General features: G+C 40.1%; 1 protein-coding gene and 1 long non-coding RNA gene across 2 annotated transcripts in view; one reads left to right on the top strand and one right to left on the bottom strand.

Annotated features, from left to right (window-relative positions):
* LOC110963350 (tight junction protein ZO-2-like) overlaps positions 1-25,054 on the top strand; it is a 180,200-nt gene that overhangs the window by 144,551 nt on the left and 10,595 nt on the right. The window contains 10 exon segments of the mRNA XM_051950651.1: positions 301-520; positions 6,133-6,314; positions 6,827-6,922; positions 7,035-7,114; positions 8,602-8,812; positions 8,929-9,029; positions 11,140-11,358; positions 12,459-12,566; positions 20,290-20,775; positions 22,645-22,727. Coding sequence (XP_051806611.1) covers positions 301-520; positions 6,133-6,314; positions 6,827-6,922; positions 7,035-7,114; positions 8,602-8,812; positions 8,929-9,029; positions 11,140-11,358; positions 12,459-12,566; positions 20,290-20,775; positions 22,645-22,727 — 1,786 coding nt within the window.
* On the bottom strand, positions 13,248-18,693 carry LOC110963352 (uncharacterized). Its single transcript, XR_007943112.1, has 7 exons — positions 18,097-18,693; positions 17,764-17,809; positions 16,846-16,885; positions 15,920-15,988; positions 15,678-15,739; positions 14,869-15,539; positions 13,248-14,431 (listed from the first exon to the last, which is right to left on the bottom strand). It is a non-coding gene; the product is annotated as an uncharacterized LOC110963352 (long non-coding RNA).

The raw sequence follows: 25,054 nt of genomic DNA, 5'->3' as shown, positions 1-25,054 counted from the left end.
CAGTCACATGCTCCAATACTTTTGCTCAGATGGAAAATAGGTGGGTTCAAACAAAAGGTGCTATCTTCTAAGTTGTGTATCAGATCCAGATATAAAAGCTGAAATGTTGATATCTGGTCTCATATTCATCACTTCATGTCAAACCCAAATGTTTTCAGTCTACAGCAGAAACAATGGATTGGTCTCAGTGTTCCAATACTTTTGGAGAGGAGTGCTGCTGCCTCGCTTTTTCTTTTCCTATATTCACCTTTCTTTTTAATCCCTCCTTCTCTTTATCTCCAACTTTTTTTGTCTGTGTAGTCTATAACGATATCTTGGCATCTGGGCGTGGAGACTCCTTCTTCATCCGCACCCATTTTGAGTCTGAGAAGGAAACATCTCAGAGCCTGGCCTTCAGTCGTGGGGACATCTTCAAGGTGGTGGATACCCTGTATGATGGCAAACTGGGTAACTGGCTGGCCGTCCGTGTTGGCAAGGACAAGGCGCTGTTGGAAAAGGGTATCATCCCTAACAAGAGCAGGTAGGTTCTAGACTAAGCTAACAGGCATTTCTGTCTGCCTTTGAATATGCACAGTGCTGACTAGTTTCATAAGCACATACAGTAGTGGAAGAAAATTTTCAGACACCCTTAAAATTTTGCACAATCTCAAATATTAGCATTCAGTTCAGTTTTATTTATGTAGCGCCAATTACACACTTTCCAGAACCCATATGCCTGACCCCCAAAGCAAGGCCTAAGGCGATAGTGACAAGAAAAACACCCTTTTAACAGGGATAAAAAAAAAAACCTTGAGCAGAACCCGGCTCTTTATGTAGGGGGACCCATCTGCCTGCTGGGCCGGCAGGTTGAGAGGAACAGAAGAGGTAGAGAGGTAGAGGGGCATGCAACATTTGGAGAAAAATCTTTTTTTGTGTTTCAAAAGGTATGGCTGCATTAGACACAAACAAATACAAATTATTTCTTATTATTTATTGTTTACAAGAAAAGCTAACAAAACTAAATTCTTGACAGTTTATATGTCAGTTCTTAACACTGTCAGTACCCAACTCAACAAATACCAGAGAATGTGTTTAGAACTGACCAAAAAAATAAATAAACCAGCAAACATCATCAAATTAATATTTAATAGTCCTGACATTAGCACACAGTAGAGAGCTAATCCTGGCTGGAATGTTCCCCACAAGCCTTTCACACTGTTAAGGGGTAATCTGGTCCCATTCTTCTTGAGTTACTGCTTTTAATTCTTCTAAATTCTTTAATTTATGCTTTGAAACAGACCTTTTGATAATCCTACACAGATTGTCAATGGAGCTCATGTCCGGGACTGAGCTGGCCACTCTAAGACCTGGATGGATACTGAGCTCCTGCAGCCAAGTTCTACTGGCCCTGGATGTGTTTAAGGAGCATTATTTTTTGAAACATCCAGTTTGACTTCGACAAAACAGAGCACATGTAGAAGAATGGCACAATACTTGGCATAGTTCAATGTAAGATGACCAACACCAGCAGCACTCATGCGTCCCCAAACCATGATACTGCCTCCACCATGCTTGACAGTAGGTACTGTACATGCTGGAGATAATGCTTCACCTAGCCTTCTGTGTACCGTCACATTAGCAGGAGGAAGGTAAAGCTGGAAACTGGACTCATCTGACCACAGAATCTTCTTAAAATTCCTGGTTGTCCACGTCTTGTGTGCTTGGGTCCCAACGACGCCGGGCTATCCTCTGTTTCTCATTTATCTTATTGACAGCTTTGTAGGATCTTAAGACATGGTCTATAAGTCGGTCACGTACAGTGCAGGTGGAACACTGGACACCAGTTTGGTTTGACTGCTGCTGCTGAAGCTCCTCTGATGTCATTTGGTGGTTTTCCTGCACATGTGGATTCGGATGTCATTTCATGCTGAAGAAACCCTTGGATGCTCAGATCTTGGTTTGTCTTCCAAGCTGTTGGTTCATCTGCATTTCTGCAGAGTGTATCCAAGTGATGAAGGACTGCATCTGCACTTCCTGGCTGAGAATCTGTATCTTCAGGCGTGTTTCATGCATTAGGTTCCTTTTTTGAGCCATTTCTGTCTCTGAAGAACTTTCAAGTGTGCTGGCTTTATATAGACATGAAGCACAGCTACAAAAGTTGTCTTTTAATAAAAAGCATGACCTTCATTAGTGGATCACTGGTACGAAAATGACGCAATACTCAAAATTTCTTATGTATTTTTGTGGAACCAATCAATTTTAAGTTTTTTATGGCTTTATTTAGTATTTTGGCTGAGACTGTACTAAAATAAATTGCAATGAAAGAGTGATTCTTAATGCAATATTTCACAAATGCATGGGGTGTCCGAAAACTTTTTTCGACCGCCGTCTGCCAAATCAATGACGTGATAACTGTGTTGCATTGAAAGAAAGGACACATGTATTTGCCATCTGCGGTCACCACAACAACCACTGTGGAGCTCACAGCTCTCCCTGTTGTACAAGCTGTCTGTGTCTGCATAGCTAGAGAAAACATAACATGTTTCTTCCACATGCATTTGCTTTAAGAGTACTATTCTGAAATTAATAAATCAAAATTAAAACATCAATGTTAAGTTAATCCAACATATTGTACTGACAAAAAAACAAACCCTTCTTAACTACACATGCCTGAAATGATGGAGAAATAATACAGCTGCAAAGTTTCTATCATGTATACTCTCTCAGTATCTGTGCAACATAATTTTCGTTTTATTATTATTTTATATCTTATATATGCTTTTGGTCCCGTCAGGGGAACTTCTCTTTTCACAAATGCCCCTTCCTCTGACTGAATACGTCATCTCCATACAGCATGTGAACTGTTTGTCTCATCATACCCGTTGGCTGCCTTGATATCGGCCTAATATCTACAGGATCTCTGACTCTAACAAAACATTATGCACAGCATGAAATTTCTTAACAATAAGTGCAATTTCAACAACATTAAGCCTCACGCTATCATTTACACAGTACAACTTAAGGATCACAGTTTATCTACAAAGGCATAAAATACTTAGTCACCGGTATCTGGAACTGAACAATGTGGTATTTTACTTCATGATCAAAACAACTTGTCAAGATCTCGAGATTATTTTAAATTTACATTCATTTCCACATCTGTGTGGTAATCCCGACTACCTGAACTGACACACCAAACAAACTAAATTGGAACCATTAAGGAAGAAGGTGAAGTTATCCCCACTCTTTGTAAATGTATAAAAGCTGTGGCAGTGTATGAACAACAGGATTCAATTTAACCAAACTATGTTGTACTGAAGCTGCTTACTGACATTATATCGCAGAGTGTTCAATGTAAATCAGGCCTGCATGCCTGATTTAAATAAATACATGATGAACTGCTGCCTGATAGCACCAGCTTCCTGTTTACATGTGATGTAATTCAACATCACCCCTAAGCTGATTGCAAACATGAACTGGAGTCTAACATGCCATAGATCCAGAGCTGTTTTACCAGATTCCTTACCATTTTCAAAATTGGTGTATTCTACACATTGTCCTGACCAACAGGCCAGAGAAGTATACATCCAGAGTGTTCTGCCAGAGCCTTAGTGATCACTGTATTATAGTGTGTGTTCATAAGGACATCGCCTCAAGAAACCCATCTGTGATAGTTTTAAAACGCTTTCTGAAAAACTTAAATCCACAGGCTTTCTTGTATGACTTAGCATGTGTAGACTGGCTGGCACAGAATCAGGCTCATCCCTGATATTGAAGGGGCTTGGGCATAATTTGAATCTTTATTTACTGCTGCCTCAACACCTGGCTAAATCCTGATTTGACTGAGCTTATTTGCCAAAAACACAACCTATGGTGTAGAGAAAAGACCTCAAATAAGATTTCTGACTGACAATCATACACCTTTAAGAAACAAATGTACTCAGTCTATCAGACATGCAAAGGCAATCTATTTCAAACAGTAACTGACTGCTAATGGTCCTGACCCCCCGGAAATTTTGGAATACCATCAAAAACAATATCTACCTTTAATGCTGCCTCTTGGTCAGGTCATCATTGTAAATGAGAACTGTTCTCAATTGACCTACCTGGCTAAATGAAGGTCAAATAAAGAAAAAAAAGAAGGGCGCTTAGGTCAGAGTGCAGGTTAGGGTTAGCTTGGTGGTGCTGGAACTTGAATCCCTGCCTTCTGATCAGTAGCACAAAGCCTTAACCACTAACCCTAACCTTAAAAAAATGACTCCTAGTGGACTTTGGGGGGCAGGGTCAGGCAGAAGTCCAGTGACTGGCTGAACTTAGAGCTAAGCTGACAGGAGACCAGCAGGTTTGGTAGCAGCTGACTCAGAAACTGGAACGAGTTGGTGAGGTGGTTAATGGCTAACGGACTGGTAGTCTGACTTACTAGATGTAAACTGCGGGTTTAACCTGCCATTGGCCGTGCATTTCTTGTAGTTTTCTCCTTCAAAATCTCCTTTGTTATGGAAAACAACAATCTCCGAGCTGTAGCTGACCTGTTGAGAATGTCAAATTCAGTCAAGTTTTTTGGTGAATTTGGTGAACAGGCTGTTTTAAGGATAGTGCTTTCCTTTTTGGATGCAAATATGCCACCAAAACAATTCCTCAGTCTCTATTTTGAGGAAACATTGAAGCCGCATCCTTTCCTTAGTTCTACTCAAGATGATTGTACACTGACAGTCATTAAAAACTTTGAGACCATATTTTTCAACATAATTTTTATTTTGAAGCCCGAAACTGGATTTTCTTCATATGAATCATTTCTTTAGCATATTGGCATACAGAAACAAAAATCTAAAGTTTCAAGAATGATTTCAAAATAAAGAATTTCACAAAAGAAAACGGCACCTGCCAAACACAAAGTCACAACAGTCAATAACGAGTATGGCCTCCATTTGCTTCGATGCAGGCAGCAATCCGTTGGCGCATGCTTTGGACCAGGCTTCTGATTGTGGGTTGGGAACAGCCCATACGCCTGGCTACATCACTGTAGCTCAAACCGGCCTCCACCATACCCAGTGCCCGGAGACGTTGTTCATGTGACAGACACGACATGATGCTGTTCACTGGACTAACAATGGTGGCCTTTTTTGGGCCTTTATATCGACCTTCAAAACCCATTCTCAAATTGTGCAGATACTCACTGAGTATTGCTTGGTGTGTATTTGGTTCACTTTTGCAAAGTGACCAACCCATGTGCAATGAATCATGACAAAATGACAATCATCATTATCTCAACTACCAGGGCACTAGATCATCAGTAAATCCACAATGAATAATTACAACCGGCCTACAAGTAGAATTCTGCATACATTTCTACCTCAAAGTTTCTATTGACTGTCAGTATAGTTTGTTTCTGAGGAAGTATTACAAACAAGCCCGAGTGATTTTCCTCCTATGCCAGTATGATAATGCATTGCAAGATTAGTGGACAAATTATTTAATAAGCATAGACTAATACACGACTCTGAGTGACAGTTATCCAGTCTGAGTAAGATCCAATCAATTTTATCTCCATGTCTGAGATAATTCTAAGTAACTAAGGAAGCTATTGTGTGTAAATGCATGCAACTCTGTCTCTTTTTGGAGATTCCCATCTGGATTCTGGTACTGGACTGATGTTGCAGGAGGAAAGACTCCCACTGACAGCAGGAATGTCAGCTCCTCATAATGTTTGATCAAAACCCAGATTACATTCATTCATTGTCATTAATCTGAATAGACTCATGTTCATAGCAGTAAAGCTGCATATTTCTGAACCTTTCAGTTTGTAAAAGATATAAAATTACAGAACATAGTGAATGAGACGAAACTCAGTAAACATGAAAGATATGACAGGTGTTTTGTGATTCTGGAGACGTCTGTGTGTGTGACTCTGCAAGCAATAGCTGTTAGAGTCATCTAATGCTATTATTAGTTGTGCTCGGACCCCGCAGTTGCATTCACTTAAACTTGGACATTAGAGTTTCTGTAAATGAACTCGATGGTACAGTTGTCTTTGCACTATTTTAGTGACTTTGGGGGCCTTTGTCCTCTCTGAGAATTGAATTCTTTTTATAAATGAACTTATATATGACTAATAAATGGATTAATTGCTGGTGTATGTGTTCTTTTTGTCAGAGCGGAGCAGATGGCCAGTGTCCAGAGCTTTCATAAAGTTGTGAGTGATCGAGCTGACTTCTGGCGGTTGCGAGGCCAGCGTTCTGTGAAGAGGAAGGACCTAAGGAAGAGCAGAGAAAACCTGAGTGGTCAAAGCCTGACCACCCACTTCCCAGCATATGAACAAGTGGTGCTCCGGGAAGGTGGGCGAAACACCTGCTTGTCACTTGATTGTGTCACTGTCTTATTGTTGTGACTATAAAGATGCCGCAACCTGTATAAAGGAAATGGACATCCGCAGGAGATTATTTCACTGGCTCCTAAAAGAAGTCAAATAGGGAAATTGACTCTATTTCTCACTTGGAGTGCCACAACAAAATGTATGATTACTTAAATGTATATGGACATGTTCAGTTTGTGATTTGTCTTCTATAAAATGTTATGCTTATTACATATCAGATTTACAGTATATGTTAAACATTAATGTAAGTCTGATATATAGTTGCATGATTTAAAAAATTTTAAAACACTGATATTGGTATCTACCTAAAAAGTCTAGTTCAGGTTCTTTCTCACATTTAAATAGATCTGAAACAGCATAATGTGTGTCCTTTGGTGTCCACAGGTCTCTAGAGCTCGCCACCAATATATGTGTGATGTAAATTTTATGAACTGTGAGCATTATAATCAGTTATTTTCACCATTGTCATTGCAGCTGGTTTCCGACGCCCTGTGGTGCTGTTTGGCCCTATAGCTGATGCTGCTACCGAGAAACTGGCATCTGAGATGCCCGATCTGTTTGTAATTGCCAGTGAGTCTCTGCCCAGCTCTGTCTAGTTGTTACAGTCTTTGTCTAAATATGAATTCATATTATACTCTTGCTTCTAAACTATCTTTTCAATATTTCTGTGTTGTTATATTAGAAACTGAGCCGAAAGATGCTGGCTCTGAGAAGTCCTCTGGCGTAGTTCGTTTGAACACCATAAGACAAATAATTGAGCAGGTACCGACACACACGCACACACACACACACACACACGTGCGCACACGCACACACACACACACACGCACACACACGCACACACGCACACATTGAACCAAATCTACTGAACCAAGTGGAGCCCGTTGCCCTGAGCCTGCCAATAGTGGTCTAGTATTTCTGGTTATTTTGATTAAACAAAAATCTAATTGAAAATTTTCTATTTAGGCTTTTTCTAAAAGTTCCCTCTTGACTTGGCTTTTTCTCTACTATGTCTAAAAATAGGCATTTAAAAAAAAACAAAAAACAGCCAAGTCAAGAGGGAACTGGCATCCCTGACCAGCCTCTACATTTCAAAGAGAGGCCCTCCGCAGCCTGCAATAGAACTGCGTGTATTCATGGAATGAATTGGTCTTTAAAAAGTGTAACATTAAAGTACCTCATCCTTATGCAAATATTATAAAAGTCACCTTATCTGCTTAATTCATTTTTCTTGCAAATCCTTGGCATAGTTGACTTGGTTATGTGGTTGCATGCACAAATGCCATGCACTTATCAATGCGGAACATCAGGAGCAACTACTTTGTTTTTATATATGCATCTACATTTTGCATATATCAAAAATACAGATGAACTATTTGTAAAGTAGTACTTTTGAATATTTTTTAACACTTTCTGACAAAAATGTTTTTCTTTTTCATTTTCTATTAGGGCCCTCACATTTTGCAGTGCTACTATGAAATCATTATGAAATGAGATAAGTGTGATTTTCAAACTCAGCCATTGTCATCCTATGATTTAATTTTGTATTGCCTCTTCATTACTTAATTCTTGAAGGCAAAACTTTTTTTGAGGCTCTGATTTAACAGCTTCTGCAGCTACAGTTTGTTGTGGTCTAATGAGCATCTTTATGGCATTTATTCTAGAGTAATTATTATACCAATGTCACACTAAAGATTCTAAATTATTTTTTCTCTAGTCAGGATTATTTTAAAAACTGATCCATGCTATCTTAAGAGGACGCTTGTGGCATTGTGTACTATCTAAGAGAGGACCCCTATCTCACTGTACCATCAAAGTGTGGACCTTTCCAATCTACAAAGGCACTGCTGAATGCGCATATTTACATATACACACCTGCTGGTCCCCATTTGACAAAAATTTAAAAAGACATGATTTTAGCATCATTTAAAGACTATGAGAAGATCAGAAAAATGTCCCCTGTCTGTAATGAGTACCATGCTTGGTGAGTGTGTAGTGATGCCAAAGGCCATAGGACATAAGTGCATATGCACACAGACACACAACTTATCAGTTATTCTATGTCACATCCAACACATTTACTTTTAGGAAAAAATACTTAAGTCTGTCTTCCTTATTTTAAATTTTGTGTCATCTAAGCACTTTAAGGGGACCCTCTGTACTGCCAGCTGATCCACAACTCACCTAATGTGAGGTATTGACCTTTATGTTCACTATTACTTTGTTTTCCTGTCTCTCACACCACATAGGACAAGCATGCCCTTTTGGATGTGACACCCAAGGCAGTGGACACGCTGAATTACACCCAGTGGTATCCTATTGTCATCTTCTTCAATCCTGACAGCAAACATGGCATTAAGGCCATGAGACAGAGGATCCTACCCAACTCCAACCGCAGTGCCCGCAAACTCTACGAACAGGCTGTCAAACTAAGGAAGACCTGTTCTCACTTATTCACTGGTACAGTCAACACTCATACAGAGATTCAGTCTGGTTTAAAGCAGTACTGTAGCTATAGCTGTAGATTGTACAATATTTGAGTGTGTATGCTGAGATTGGATGGTTTTGTCATTCAGCCACCATTGATCTGAACTCTACCAATGATGCCTGGTATGGCAGTGTTAAAGACTCCATCCGAGAACAGCAGATGCAGGCTGTCTGGGTTTCTGATGGCAAGGTAAACATACACATACACACATATGCTCACACAGGAAATTCATGTGCTTCATTTCTATTTACATGTGCTTAGAAGACAAAAATGGTATCCCACAGTCTTCATCTTTTGAAAATATGCACCCTTGCACAGAAATTTTTTCTTCAAAATCTCAATTAACCTGAAAATGCAGGCAGTTGGCTTAGCCTCATACTCTAGCCACAGTAGTGCCACAGATACCTGTACCAGCCACCGACCACTCTGGAAATATATGTTTACAGAAAATCACCCTATTATGCTTCAGTGATAATGGTAGGCACACATTGTCATAACAAGGGAACCAGTTAGTGTAATTTGCTGAAATCATCATGGCAGCCAGTGACTCGGCAGGTGATTAACTGTTTAAGTTCTTCTTTCTCAGTCCAGTATCAAACATGGCTGCCCTATAGACCATGTGTAATGTCACTGTGTCTTCTTTCAACAGGACATATCAAATAGCACCTTTAAGGCAAATCAACAAAACTGTTACAAATGCTTGTAACAATAAATTGATACCTGTTCCAACATTTCCCAGACCAATAGCCCTCGTCCAGCATGGAGTCAGTTACAGTATAATGAGAGCCCAAGTATCTAATGTGCTAACAAGAGGAGTCAGGTGTTAACAGGAGCTAATCTGCAGCTAAAAGGTTCTGCAAAGAGCTAACAGAAGCTATCTTGAGCTTGCAGAGACTAACAGGAGCCAACAGGACCAATCTGGATCTCACAGAAAGTATCTGCAGCTAATGGCAGCCAACAAGAACTATCAAAGGCTCTTAGAAGCTTAGATAAGCTATCTGCAGTTCAAAGGAGCTAACAATGGTGAACAGTAGCTTTCAGTGCCAAATAATCAGAAGTTATCTTACTAACTAACAAGCACTAACAAGATCAATCAGTTGCTTACATGAGCTACATGGTGCTAGCAGTTATTACCTAAAGCTAACATTAACTAATCGGTGAAGAGCAAGCTAATAGAAGCCATCAGCCTATCGATAAGCTAACAAAAGCTATCTGGAACACAAAAGAGCAAATTGGAACTAACTGGAGAGTTTTTTTTAGCTGATGAGCGCTAGCCCAGTGGGCCCACCACCTGCATAGGTGTGCTGTCCCTTGGTTGTGTAGGCGAGTGGGGATGTGGACCGTCACCTCATTGGTGGGAAATAACCTGAGCAGGTGCAGAAGGTGGCGCAGTAACCATTAGATATAGTTGGGCTCACCTCCATGCACAGCAAATGATCTGGAACCAAATTCTGGGAGAGGGGTCAGACTCAACTGATTAGGATGCCTCCAGGGCGAATTGAGAAGAAAATGCCAAGATGAGCCAATACTGTAATGGAAACTTTGACATACAATTCTTCATAACTCTTGAATGTTTTATTTAATTACAAACAAATTTGTAACTGAGTTGTCTGGACTGTAAACCCAGACAAGAAAGTCTAATACAGTTTCACCACAAAGGGGCACTATAATACACAAACAGTGATTGATCAATAGTGATTGCTGCTACTCATGACAAACTTCTGTGAGCATGTCAAATAAGTTACCGTTTCTACTACTCTTATCTGACATGAAGTGAAATCAAAGCTATAAGAGGATCATCATTTGGCTTCACTTTAATCCATTACTTTCTCATCCCATCCGTTACTTTCTCATCCCATCCAAATTTCCTAATTAATGAAATGTCCCCGTGCATGAACACATGCACACACACACACACACACACACACACACACACACACACACACACACACACACACACACACACACACACACACACACACACTAATACTAATGGTTGCAGGACTGTTAGTATGACTTAGTTTTAACTACGTGGACCTAATGAACTGGCAGCTCAGTGTATATCACAGTTATTCTGCCTCATTCATGGACTGGATACTCTTTTTCCCATCACCACAGCAGACACCTGCATTGCACCTGTGCAGACTGTGAGCATGCTCAGTGTGTCTTCCTACCTCTTGCCAGTAGCGCTCTACAGCTCGGATCTGTTTGTTTTTCTTTCTTCTCTCTTGTTTTTGTGCTATCCGTCTGTCCATCCTTCCTTCCTGTACACCCAAGATCCATCATGTGTCTCTTCTAGCTGGAGGGAGTAGAGAGTGATCTGGACTGCCAGGACATGGAGCGTTTGTCCTTCTTATCCGCCATGTCTGCTGACTACCTCAGCTTGGACAGCCGGCTGACCTCCGACCAAGATGACACTGTTGATGAGGGTGGGGCCTACACCGACAATGACCTCGATGTGGAGACGATGCACATCTCCGCCATTAGCCGCTCGTCTGAACCTGTCACAGCAGAGGAGGTAATTTAGTATCTGGCCATACACTCAAGCTCTTAATCATGAATAACATGCAAAAAATAAACATTAAAAAATGTGAAACAGTTCAAAATACATTCATGGCATAATGCATTATGAAATAACTGATATCTCTCTTCTGTATGCAACTTATCCATTTTCTAGTAGTTTGCAATGTTTGTTGTTGCTGATGGATGTGCTAATTCTTTCTCAAAGAATTTTCAAACTTTTGATGTTAAAATGTGTTTTATCACAGTCTATGGCATCAATTACAAATAAAGAATCTTTTTTTTAAAGGAAGACTTCAGCAATTTACTGAGATTATCGTAAAGTGAAAATAGTTCAGTTATATCTTTTTATTGACACAATAAAGGGAGAATATTAAGCAAAGCAAATCACAACCAAAAACTGAGCACAAAAATACAAAGACATAAAAATGCAGAAATGCAAATCCACAGCACAAAATTCTTTCCAAAACATGCCTTTAAAGTTTTTGTTTGTTTGTTTTTAGAAGCTCAAAGTTAGAAAATACCAGAAGTTCAAGATAATAGCAGGGTTTTATTTGAAAGAAACCTAAAGAATCCATCTTTGTAAATATGACGTCCACTCCAGAGACAAAGCAATTTTATTTTTAGGCTGTGCATTCAAGAACAAGACCATACTTTCTGTAACAGTGCACATGATCACATGACTTTCCAAGAGTAGTAAGGACATCTGTGAAAGATAAACTCCATTGATGGAAAGACCTGGTCACTAAGTATCTTCAGGTAGTCAGCTGACCTCATTCTTTGAGCACAAAACATTGTTGAACCTGATCAACTGAAGCAACCCCAGATCATAACCCCAACCCCCACAGGCTTGTATGGTAGGCACTAGGCATGATGAGTGCATCACTTCATCAAGTGTGAATTTGCGAATTCTACTCAAGACGCAGAGCTAGGCTCTTATAATTCTTTATCTTCTTTTTCAGAGGGACAACAATGTCATGTGTCATGTGCATAACTGACTTGTGCTGGAGTAAATTCAAGATACCTGCTCTCTGTTGTAGATGCACATAGCACGAAAGAATGTAAACTAAGTCACTTTGTCTGTCTGTGTGCGTTTAGATCCTGCGTAGGTACAGTCCAGACATCAGGAGTCGCACAACGAAAATCAGCAGCCTAGAAGTCCTCAACAGGTCCAGCCCTCCACCTGTTTTCTTGACAGACAGCAAAGTAAGTAATACATACAGCATATTTGCAGAGTAGTAATTCACATATCTAAGGAAACTTGGTCCTGGTGTTTTTATAGTCAACTAAGTAGTCACCTTTTTTGCCTTTATTATTACCTCCGCCAGGAGGTTATGTTATCACCGGAGTTTGTTTGTCTGTCCGTCTGTGTGTGTGTATGTGTGTGTCTGTCTGTTTGTCTGTTAACAGCATAACTCAAAAAGTCATGGACGGATTTTCACCAAATTTTTACAGGATGTCCGGAAGAGCAAGAGTAAGAATCGATTAGATTTTGGAGGTGATCCGAATCACCGTCTGGATCTAGGAATTTTTTGAAGGTCGAAGGACAATTGAGAGATGGCTGCCAGGCCATCTCTCAATTGGACAGAGTCCATGACTTTTTGAGTTATGCTGTTAACAGACAAACAGACAGACACACACACACAGACAGACAGACAAACGGCATGGCGGAGGTATGCGCTCTCCGAGTACTTTTCTAGTTATAATAGTGAATCTTTTTGGGTTTAGTCTTTTGGTCACAAATGACAAGACTTTGACTGGCTAAGAAGCTACTTTCTGAGATTTTATGCAGGTGCATCTTATAATAATTATAAATTGGAGAGAAACGTAATTTTTGTTTTTCATTAGACATTGCTCAAAGGGAAAATTGTATATGCTAGACTCCTTACACATGAATTGAAATATTTCATTCTTTTAGTTCGAATAACTCTGATGATAATGGCTTGCAACTTATGACACCCCTCTAAAATCAATCTCAGAATATTGGAATATTTCATGTTTCTCCCTAGACATTCCCACGCAGCCCTGTAGAAGCTCTAATTAACTCAAAATACCTGCAAAGAGCCTTTAAATCCTCAGTCTAGTTCAGTATGCACAACCGCTATCATGCACTCAAAAAACTGAAACGTTGACTTTAAATTTATTTTGTCAACAGGTTCCACGTAAATGTATTATGTTAGTTGAAAGCAAAAATGTTAAGTTCATCTAACTTAATTAATTTGTATTACATAAACACGACGTAAATTGACCCAACTAGATAAAATTATGTCTGTTCAACAAAAGATATTTATGCTTATGCAATCAAATTCAGTTATGTTATATGGACATAAATAATATATTTTCAGGCTACATATTTTACATTTGTCCTTTAAACATATATTTTATTCATAGAACTATAATAATTAATCTAAGTTCAATTTATTAGATTAGGTTTTCATCCAGTTCATTTTATACTAATTAGTGTAACCTAATTCTACTTTGTCAACAGGTTCCACACAAATGAATTACGTACACCCAACATATTTTTGTTATTTCCTTTATTTAGCAATATTCACTGAACATTTTGTTGACCCTTGGTCCAAAATAAAACCACGGCAGACCACTTGAGCAGTGACACAGCATTACACTGTAGTAATGACAGCAGTGGTGAAAATGCATCTTCAACACAATGTAAGATATAATGAAGCATCAACAGTGTGATCGAGGAGATTCTGAATCAGAGGAGAGTATTAATGTGTTAGAAGATGACAAGGATGCTTCTTCCCCAGCACTCTGGTTCATGCTGCCAGGGCTGAGGTCTACAGCATCTGACAAGTGGATGATTTTCACTGTGCTTTTGTCTTGAATATTGCACATTTGGTTAAGGTTAACAAACTCGTTATCAAAATCACTGTCCATGTACTGGAGTCTTATGTCCCCCTCTATATCAAACTGACGTTTGATCTCATTTGCAAGATCCTCAACAGACGTTGGCATGCCTTCTATGATCAGTTTCTCAGCATTGTAGGAACCAAGAATGATCCGCAGTTTTACTGGTGCAGCCATCATCCAAATGCATCAGTCGAGAGAAGCTGAAAACACAAGTAGAAAGTGATTACATTTGTATAAATTAAAAGCATTCAAATTACAAAGAAACCAACTGACTTTGGTCATGCATAAATCAAACAGGACACTAAAGCAAACATTGGGCAACCCACAGACAGAAGCCAGTGACATAATGATAGTACTGTAGTATGGAAAATGAAATGTCATACTATGGTTAACAGTGCTCAAATTAGTTGCTTTAGGTTGGAATAGGAGTAGTAGTAAGACATATTCTGATATTTTAAAATCCTACATAATATCAAGTCTCATATCAAAATATCAATATGATTTCAAAATATTGCTAGTGCATGCACAGAAGAGGTTAGTAAACAGCCAAGTGGAAAAATGTGGCGGGTTAGTATTCGGTTCTCATGCTGGTAAGAATGCACATTTAGGAAGCTATCAATTAAGGCCATTTACTCACATATTCAACATGTTCTTGTAATATATGGATATCTTTTAAATGTAACCAGTCGTAGGGGCCCAACAAAGTAGTCATGTAATGGGTACTTCTCTGCCAGATCGTCGTGTGTGATCAGGGACATTCTGCCAGTTGGACATGGTTCCAGTTCAAAGACCCGGTAGTGCTCTCTAAACCAAGCTGAGAACATCTTGACTATGAAATTCAGCGTACACACTTGTGCTTTCAAATATTTCTCTTTCTGCAACTACTCCAGGTTTAAAGTCACTGTAAGAATAACCATGGTGCTTCCTATTTTTATGTGATTTAAATGTCCCATAAATATTTGTACTAAATGTACAACCCTTGAACATGCAGGGGACTGTTTCACTGGCTTTGAGATGCAAATTTACATGAGTAAAATGCTCCTTTGCAGAGGCAGCTTCAGAGAACCCACAAACATGACAGCTGAATGTCACCAATGTCAGTGTTTGCTGCAATGTTTCTTTAGTGTGGACTCCAGAAAAATGTGACCTGAGAGCATTCCATGACTTAGATGTACATGGACAACTATTATATGGGCAAGGATATGGTTGCACGCGTCCATAATGTGGATGTTTTAATCGGTAATGTTTAAGTAACTGGGCTCTAGTTAAGGTCTTTGAACTGCAACCTTTACACTGCCACATTCTAATCTGGGAGGGGAAGGGGGAAAAAACCCACATAAAACAAAACAAACAAACAAAAACACATACAAAAAAACACAAAGGATATATTGGTAAAGGAAATTTGCAAAACAGTTGTTAGAAAGAAAAGTTTGACTGTGAACATACCACGGGCAAGCTCAGCAGTGCCGTCAATCAAAGAGTTAGGAAACAGCGATCACACCCAGGATCTGAAATTCATCATGTTAAAAGGATTCATAAATTAATGTAGTTCATTACTTGAACATTACTACAAATCTTAAAAATAAAAACATATTTAGAACAAGAGCATGAGAATTCATCTGTCACCTGATAAATGTTTTTCAAAACAAAAATATTGGCAACTCAAAAGTAGCTAGTTGTGATCATACCTGTTATGAATACTGTGCTATGGGCCGACAGGAAGAAGCATGAATCAGGACTCACTCTCTATTCAGGAGCTGAAATATTGCAACATGATTATTACAAAGAAAGAAAAAGAAAAATACAAATATCAAACAGCTTGATTATTTGTGTGCAGACACATTTCCTTTAAACATACTTTCATGTCAGTCGTCACCATGACGTGCATGCACTTAATCCAACTAAAAAAAGAACAACAAACAAAACACCAGTACACCCCCAAAAAATCCAAAGTGTATATAAATATGCAAAGTAAACTTTCAAATGAATCACAAAGTGGACTAGCACTACCTTACTGCTTTGAATATGATCAGTGCCATGCCGTGCTTAATATGCCTCAGATCCACAAATTGGTAACTTTCCCATGTGTCAGATCATAACATTCATGATATTTTCTATGAAACAGGTTCACACCTGTGCTTTCATCAAACAAACTAAAGCTTGTGTTATTACATGTTCGCTCGTTAAGAGTTCTCTTGTCTCTGTGTCACACAAGGCGGAGATCGGATACGATGCACGTACACACACACAAAGACAGGTGCGTGCACAAACAGGTGAAGAAAGTCCGTGAACAGAGAGCAGCCTCCCAAAACATGTCATGTCAACCAGGTAACGCTAAGAAATCACCGCAGGATCAGTTATGAGCTATGAGTTCAATGAAACAGAGGAGTACACATAGTTATTTATCTTTTTGTCTGGACTAGCAGCCCCCACCCCTCCCTCCCACTGCCCCTCGGCGTACCCGCCCTACCACATCAAGTTAAAAACCTAGGACGAACACTGTCCTTAGTAAAGCATTGTATGTATGTATGTATGTATGTATGTATAAACAAATAAATCAAATTAAAATGCAATAACAGCAATGTTGGTTTACAGTTAAGGTGGTTATACTTACATATAACTCAGTCGCAGCAGCCCTCAGTTGTATCTTTCACCTGTAAATACGAGAGAGTCCAATTAGAATTCACTCTTCAGCGAGGGAAAAAGAAACACATTCAATTTTGTAATGTATAACATTAAATTTAAAAAGGAAGAGTCTGGAGAGTGTTTTTGGACAAAAATAAAGAGAATTGCAGCAAAGTAAGAAGGCTACTAGCCCCAGTAGCCGTCCTGGATGTTTCCAAATACTAGCACCTTTACCTCCCTCGGCAGCAGGACCGCAAAGAAAAAGAATTACAGTCTAAGTGATGCCACTGAGTCGCAGACTAGAGGGAGTGTAACACACATGTTGCGGGCGCGGACGGTAATGGTTAGAAATTCAGTCGGATGAAGAAAACATCCATCCATCCATTCTCTATACACCGCTTTATCCTCACTAGGGTTGCAGGGGGTGCTGGAGCCTGTCCCAGCTGACTTGGGCGAAGGCAGGGGACACCCTGGACAGGTCGCCAGTCTGTCGCAGGGATGAAGAAAACAGTAAAAGAATATGAGAGCCATTGTCATGAGCTAGCTCAATGCTAACTTTGGCTAGCGGTAGCGGTTAGCTAACCCTGCAAACGTCCCTTCCCAGCTCAAAACAAGGACTCTACTGCTCCGCACAACATAACACTGCAGGCTCCTGTTGGTGGTGACAATTTACCCTTGGCAAATGTCACTGGTGCCTCATTTTAGCAGCTAACATGTAACGTACACATTAGCTAAAGTAGCTTATGTGTAACCTCTTAGTCCCCCTCCCCCCAGACGTCCTTGACCGACAAGTTACTGCTTCGAACGCTTCGGAAATACAACTAAAGTGCTGTATCACAAATACACAATCATATCATGCTCAATATGAAAACGCTACAATATGTATAGAATAAAAACGGCATCTTACCTCTCTCAACTCGAGACAACCCCTTCACCGAACGTCTTTGCCTCCACTGCATGGACCGCCAAAACAAACACCAACGAAGGTGACTGTTAAGTGTGCGCATGCATCGTCTGAAACATTTGAAAATTCTTACTGCCACCTTGTGGGTATAATGAGTATTTAAATCATTATTCACTTAATTAAATGGTTTGTGTTTAACCAACGCAGATTTTTTTTGTACACATAATGAAAGACACAATTACATAGACTTTATTAAAAATATATATTTAAACTTAACAGATACACATATTTTAAGTAAACTGAACACATAAAAATTATATACAGTTAACAACCCACCTAATTCACTTTTTTGAGTGTGGAGAAGACTGCTGACTTGGCACTTGTCCAGAAGACAATCTCTGACACGCTCCACAAAGAGGGTCAGATGTACATTGCTGAAAGGGCCGGCTGTTTCCAGAGTGCTGTATCAAAGAATATTCATGGAAAGATAACTGGAAGGGAAAAATGTGCAAAAGCAAAAGGGATAATGGCAGACTTGAGAGAATGATCAGGAAAAGCAGATTACAGAATGTGGAAGAGATTCACAAGCAGTGTACTGAAGCTGGAACCAGTGCATCCAGAGCCACCAGAACAGACTTGTTCAGGAAATAAAATACAACCTTTCTTATTGTAATGTCTCTCCTGAACACCCAACAACATCAGAAGCATCTTACCGGGGCTAAGCAGAGAAAGAACTGGAGTGTTGCTAAGTGATCCAAAGTCCTCTCTTCAGTGAAAGTAAATTTTGCATTTATTCTAAAAATCAGGGTCACAGAGTGTGGAAGAAGAGTGGAGAGCCACAGGATCAAAGGTGTTTGAAGTCCAGTGTGAAATATCCACAGTCAGTGATGATTTGGGAGCCATGTCATCTGCTGTTGTTGGTCACTATGTATAATCACATCCAAAATCAATGCAGCCATCTGCCAGCAGGTTTTGGAGCACTATGTCTGCTGAAGAGCTTTTGGGAAGCAGATGCCAGGTCCTGCTTGGAGATCCTCACACTGCCAAAACCACTCAGAAATAGTTCATTGACCATGGGATTACAGTGCCAGATTGGCTAGCCGACAAACCAAATCTGAGCACCATAGAACAAATAAACAAATAAACGCTTGAAATAGTTCAATATATCTGCACTGAGTCTGGAATATATGTAAAATTTTATTTCTGAGCAATGTCTGATGAAAAATATTGAACTTTTCCCAACATATTCTAGTTATGTGAGATGCAGTTGTACTATAAACAATTAATGGAATCATCACATAAAAGACATTGAAAATAACAAAAACTAGTCATCCAGGGAAATTCTTGTAAGTGCTGAAAAATGTTTTGCTGTGTGAGAACCAGAGGCAGGTGAGCACACAGGGGTTTTGACCTGCTGCAGAATAGGTAACTGCTTAGTCAACATACACAGAGAGGGAGGAAGGGAAAGGAGGACGAGAGACTGCCAACAAATCATGGCAGAGACAGGGATCCCGACAGGAAACCCCATATTACAACATGTTGGTTTTCTTGTCTGTGTGTATGCCTGTGATAGACTGGCGACTTGTCCATGTGTCAGCTGGATAGAGTCCAGCCCCCTGTGACCCTAAACATGATTAAGTAATCTATAGATAATGTATTGATGGATGGTTTTCTGCAGTGGAAAGGCATTGTGAGGCCAAAGTAGATGCTGTCAGTTTCTTAAAAACTGTTTAGCTACTTAACTTGATATACTTTACTTTCTTACCACAGGAGGTTATGCCGTTAAACTAGGTTGATCACCCAAACCAGAAGTTAATGTGGGCGGCCGTGGCTCAGGTGGTAGAGCAGGTTGTCTAAGGGTCGGTGGTTTGATTCCCACTCTGACCTAGTCATGTGCTGTTGTGTTCTTGGACAAGACACTTTACCCGCCTTGTCTCCAGTGCTGCTCTCACACTGGTGTATGAATGCGTGTGAATGTTGGTGGTTGTCGGAGGGGCCGTAGGCGTGGATTGGCAGCCACGCTTCCGTCAGTCTGCCCCAGGGCAGCTGTGGCTACAAATGTAGTTTGCCACCACCAGAATGAGAATGTGTGAGTGAATGAATTGTGAAGCGCTTTGAGTGCCCTGAAAAGCACTATATAAATCTAATCCATTATTATTAGCGAAAATGCTCATATATACTTGCATGGACAATTTCTGAAACATTTTCTTGGTTCAAGCTAGCAAAAATCTACAAAAATTCAAAGGCTGTTTTCAACACTCAGTGGAATCCCCTCCTGTGATAAACGGGAGTCCTCTGAGTTAACATCGCTAAAGATGTTTCACTGATTATACAAGTATGGAGCACTCTGGCTGTATTGTGGAATTTCAGTTCAGTGCTGGAGAACTGCAAAGCCAAAAAGACTCACATTGCATGGTTTTGTTTACCATAAAAGCCAGATTTGGCTTTTTCTATAAAAGACTAAACCACTGTAACTCTCACATATTGTAAACATTTGTTCTGGCGCTCATGCTTCTCCTCTTTGATCAGGTGAAACTGTCACTGAAGGATGATCCAGTTCTCATACTGGGCTCCAGCAACACACATCATCACCACCATCAGCAGCACACCAACCGAAGTTATGACTCTCCATCCAGCAGCAGCCCCACCAGCAGCAATAATGACCCTCCACCACCTGTCTTTCATTCAGCTGCCTCCTCTGGCCTGGCTCCCCGACCTTCACCTCACCACCTAAACTCTTTTGGCAAACTGCAGCCCCTGGGAGCACCCCAGCTTCCTGTTCCATCCAAGCCTAGCAGCTACAGGAACACTAAAGAAACTGTAGTTCACTCACCTGTGACTCTGTCCAGTGCAATTTTGACCACCGATAAGCACCAGGAGGAGGCAGCCGAGGACAGCTCTATGGAGGATCCATCCATGAGGTCTCTCCGGGGGAAGATCAAAGCGTTTGAGAAGATGGATCACTTTGCCCGAGCCCAAAGGGTGCTGGAACTGCAAGAGGCGCAGAATGCCAGGGTGGGCATAGCTCAGTGTTGCCATTGGTCATGTCATTGCCTAATTATCTTCGAATTATTTTCAATAATTATCCTCAAAGATAGTCACAAATGCCACCTTTCACATTGTTCCAAATCAAGAAATATATAATATATAATTTAAGAATTTGAAATTTTAACAGATGTAGTTTAGAAACTCTCTCTAAAAATACAAAACACAACCCTGCAGCATGATTTGAATTCTCTTAGCACTACCATTACTACCTCATAGATTATGCCTCCAGTGGTTTGAGAACCTCTCAGAAAATATTCAACACTTCCTTCTAGTTTAAAGTTCAATCGTGACCTGCTTTTTTTTTGGTGGTAGTGAGGAAAGGAGTCTTGCAATTAGTGTGTTTTTTAACTACAAGCTGCATGTTAGATCAAAGTCATCAAAAAAAATCAGTGCTTTACATCGGACGCCTCAGAATCAGCTGACATATAATCCAAAAACTTTTTACCTTCAATGCTATGAATGTTTTCTGACTTACAGCCCTTAAAGGAAACAGGAGGGGGTCAAAAACAATGTTGACTCTCTGTTTCATAGCCATAAACTATATTGTCAAATGTCTAAATATGACTACATTAGGAAACAAGAAAAGCACTCATAGAGTGCAGTATTCCACCAAGGCTGCTCAGTCGTTGTATGATTTCCGACAGATGTGTCCTGATAAGTCTACAGCGGTAGATTTGTAGAAGGATCACAATCATGTGATCGTCAGCAGGCAGCTGATGTAGTGTTCACTTGTTGTCATGGTTACAGTGATGATGTGCGACTATCTTGCAATGATACAGAAATCTTTAGCAAATCCGTGTATCCAGACTATAAGCCACATCACTTCCAAAATCTGATCACTTGGTTGTTGTGTCATTTCTGACCTTCCCTGAAAATGTCATCCAAATCTGTTTGTCCGTTTTTCAGAGATGTTGTGCACAAACAGACAAGCGCATGCTAATTGTCACAAAACTCCGCCTATTCCTTGACAAAGTAATTATTTGCCATAGACAGAATCATGGGTAGATGATAAATCTGGCGTCAGAAAGTAGATCAAAATATGACCTTTCAAATTTGCAGATTTCGGTTTTTCGATTTGGAGCAGCATGGAGTTAGAGTGGCCAACACTGTCACCTCACAGCTCGAAGGACTTGGTTTGATTCCGAGCCTAGGATCTTTCTGTGGGTAGTTTGCATGTTCTCCCTGAGCAGCCTGGGTTTTCTCCAGGTTCTCTTGGTTCTTCCCACAGTCCAAAAATATGCTGAGGTTGACTGGTGATTATAAATTGTCCGTAGGTCTAAGTGAGTCCGTGCTGGGTTGTATCTGTAGCTCTGTGATAGACTGGTGACCGGTGCATAGTGAACCTTGCCTTCACCCTGAGTCAAAATTGGTTGGGATAGACTCCAGCGCCCCCGGTGACCCGACAGAGGATAACGTGTTATATAGATGATGGATGGATAGTTGTAGATTATGGCACCTGGAGTAGATATATAATCCATTTCATGCCATTTTTAACAGAGCTGAAATGTGTTTCTCAGTCCTGGAAATTTTACATGTCTATCTCCTGTATCTTTAAAGTTATGAGGAAATAAAAAACACTGGAAAAAGTACTGCAAATTAAAAGCACAAAATTTCAACCCAGCTCTATGTACTTTAAGGCCCCGTAACTCTGAAAATATTCATATTATGAAGGTAACAGCTTACATGAATTCAATAAATATGCTAACATTATAATACATAACAAATCAGTGGACTTTTCAGGGGTCGGATGGGAACTTTCAGATTTGTTTAATTTTAAATGGACTGATCTGATCAATACCAGTTGTAAGACTTCAAAAGGCAAATGTGTTTTCCCAGTTGGAAATTGCTCAGAAGCACCCAGACATTTACGCTGTTCCTCTGAAGACAACAAAGCCGGATCACAGTCGTCCAAAGGTCAGGTAGGCTCACTACTGCCTTACAACTTTTTCCAAGCTCCACTGGGAGTGTGTTTTCCATCTTTTTGTTTCTGTAGTTCTTGCCTTTCTCCTAAGCTTGTAAAGTTCTGGTTGACTTAGACACACTGTTTGTACCAGCAAATTGCTGTTATACACTGCCCGGCCGACAGAAAAGTCTCACACTCTATTATTTTTTTGGACTGCCTTTAGCTTTGAGTATGACACTCACTCACTTTGGCATTGTTTCAGTTAGCTTCTGCAATGTCACAGCTTTTATTTCTGTCCAGAGATGCAGTCATTTTTCACCAAGATCTTATATTGATGGGAGAGTCAGACTGCTGCACAAAGTCTTCTCCAGCACATCCCGAAATTCTCAATGGGGCTGAGGTTTGGACTCTGTGGAGGCTAATCTATGTGTGAAAATGATGTCTCATGCTCCCTGAACCACTCATTCTCAATGTGAACCCAATGAATCCTGGCATTGTTATCTTGGAATATGATTGTGCCATCAGGGAAGAAAAGCTCCGTTGATAGAAAGACGTGGTCATTCAGTATCTTCAGGTAATCATCTGACCTCATTCTTTGGGAACATAATGTTGGTGAACCTGACCAACCCCAGATCATAATCCTAACCCCCACAGGCTGGTAGGCAATAGCCACAATGAATCCATCACTTCATCTGCCTCTCTTCTTACCCTGATGCCTCCATCACTTTGGAACAGGGTGAATCTGGACTCATCAGACCACATGACCGATCACATTGGTTCCTCGAAGATGGTGGTTCACCGCTATCCTTCTGATTTTAGTAATGCGTGGGACGGTTCTTAACCTGATTTTAGTAGTTTCAGAAATCTCCTTAGTTGTTTTCTTTGTTTGATGCAGGCCAATAATTTGACCCTTCTTAGCCAAATTAACATCCTTTCCATGACTACAGGATATGTCTTCTGACATGGTTGTTTAGGAAATGAGAAGCTCCTCACTGCATTAGCTAGGGTTAAATAAGTTGTTGCCAGCTGAAATGTATTCATCGCTGCTGTAATTATCTGATAGAAGGCTCTTACCTATTTGCTTAGTTAATCCAGGTGGTGACTTTTTTGGGGTCGAGCAGTGTATATCACTCTGGCTGTGCAGCTACTTTGTCAAAAATAAAGCAGAGGTGCAGTTGATGAATCTGTATACATTGCATCCACTTAGTTTTAATAAAATGCCAATTGGTAAACTCCCTTTTTCCAATATTAAGCAACTTCCATCTATGCACATGCTGCACAACCGGTGTTTTTCCTCATCCATGTTGGTTGGCTAGCTGAGTTAGAGGTATGCAGCCTACTGTCTTCAGCCAACAGGTAACGTATCACTTTGGATACTCCTGACTGTTTTATCAAGCACTGCAATATTGTTGCAGAGAGTGATAGTCAGAACAACTGCTCTGCTTCTTTACAAAAAACAGCATTTAGCCAAACCATTAAGGACCACTTATGCACAAAATATTAAAATGTAAAACTGCACTTTTTGGGTTTCCAGAAATACACTTGGCAAGTGTGAGATGGACTGAAGGAACGATTACAAAGAAAGCAAAGAAGAGACAGGCAGAAATAGAGTTGTCTTCCTTAATAATATCACAGAATGCAGCAATATAACTTCAAAGCACTACATTCACTGTTAAAACTGGTCAGAAACTCATGTAGTCAGATAAAGATTAAGTTGGTCATAATCCAGATTGTTAACATTCATCACATTTATCACACTAGTTCCTCCCACAGCTTTGACGATCTTCATTTACTGTAGTTGTATGTACACAGTTTTCCTGAGATGTTACTAGAGTTCATGTGCACTCACTTTAAGTTTCACGTCCAAATACAGAAATGTATAAAATCTGGAGAAATTGACACCGCTTTATAAACATGTCTTATTGTCTGAATGCTCTTGTTTCTAACCCATGGTGAGAGACTAGGCTGAAGGTGGCACTGCCTCCAATCCAATAGCACAATATTTAATAAACTAGAAATCATTCAAACACACACACACAGTGTCACATTTCACCCTTGTCGAAATCTTAACAAAGGCAGTCAGAGCCATGACTATGTGATCACTCAGTGCAGTGAATGTGTCTCGAGTGATGTGATTTGAACTCACTCTTATCATAGGCTCAGTCACTGGTGAAACAGCACTCCTAGCCAGAACTACAAAAGAAAACTCCAAGCAACTCTGTGGAAAGGTTATTGAAAAGCATAGACCCAGGGATGATGGATACAAGAAAATTTCCAAGTCACTGCATATCCTTTGCAGTACAGTTAAATATCATTAAAAATGGAACAAATATTGCACATGTA

Source organism: Acanthochromis polyacanthus, chromosome 7 (genome assembly GCF_021347895.1).
Source record: "Acanthochromis polyacanthus isolate Apoly-LR-REF ecotype Palm Island chromosome 7, KAUST_Apoly_ChrSc, whole genome shotgun sequence".
Classification (NCBI taxonomy): Eukaryota; Metazoa; Chordata; class Actinopteri; family Pomacentridae; genus Acanthochromis; species Acanthochromis polyacanthus.
This window is presented reverse-complemented; position numbering and strand designations above follow the sequence as displayed.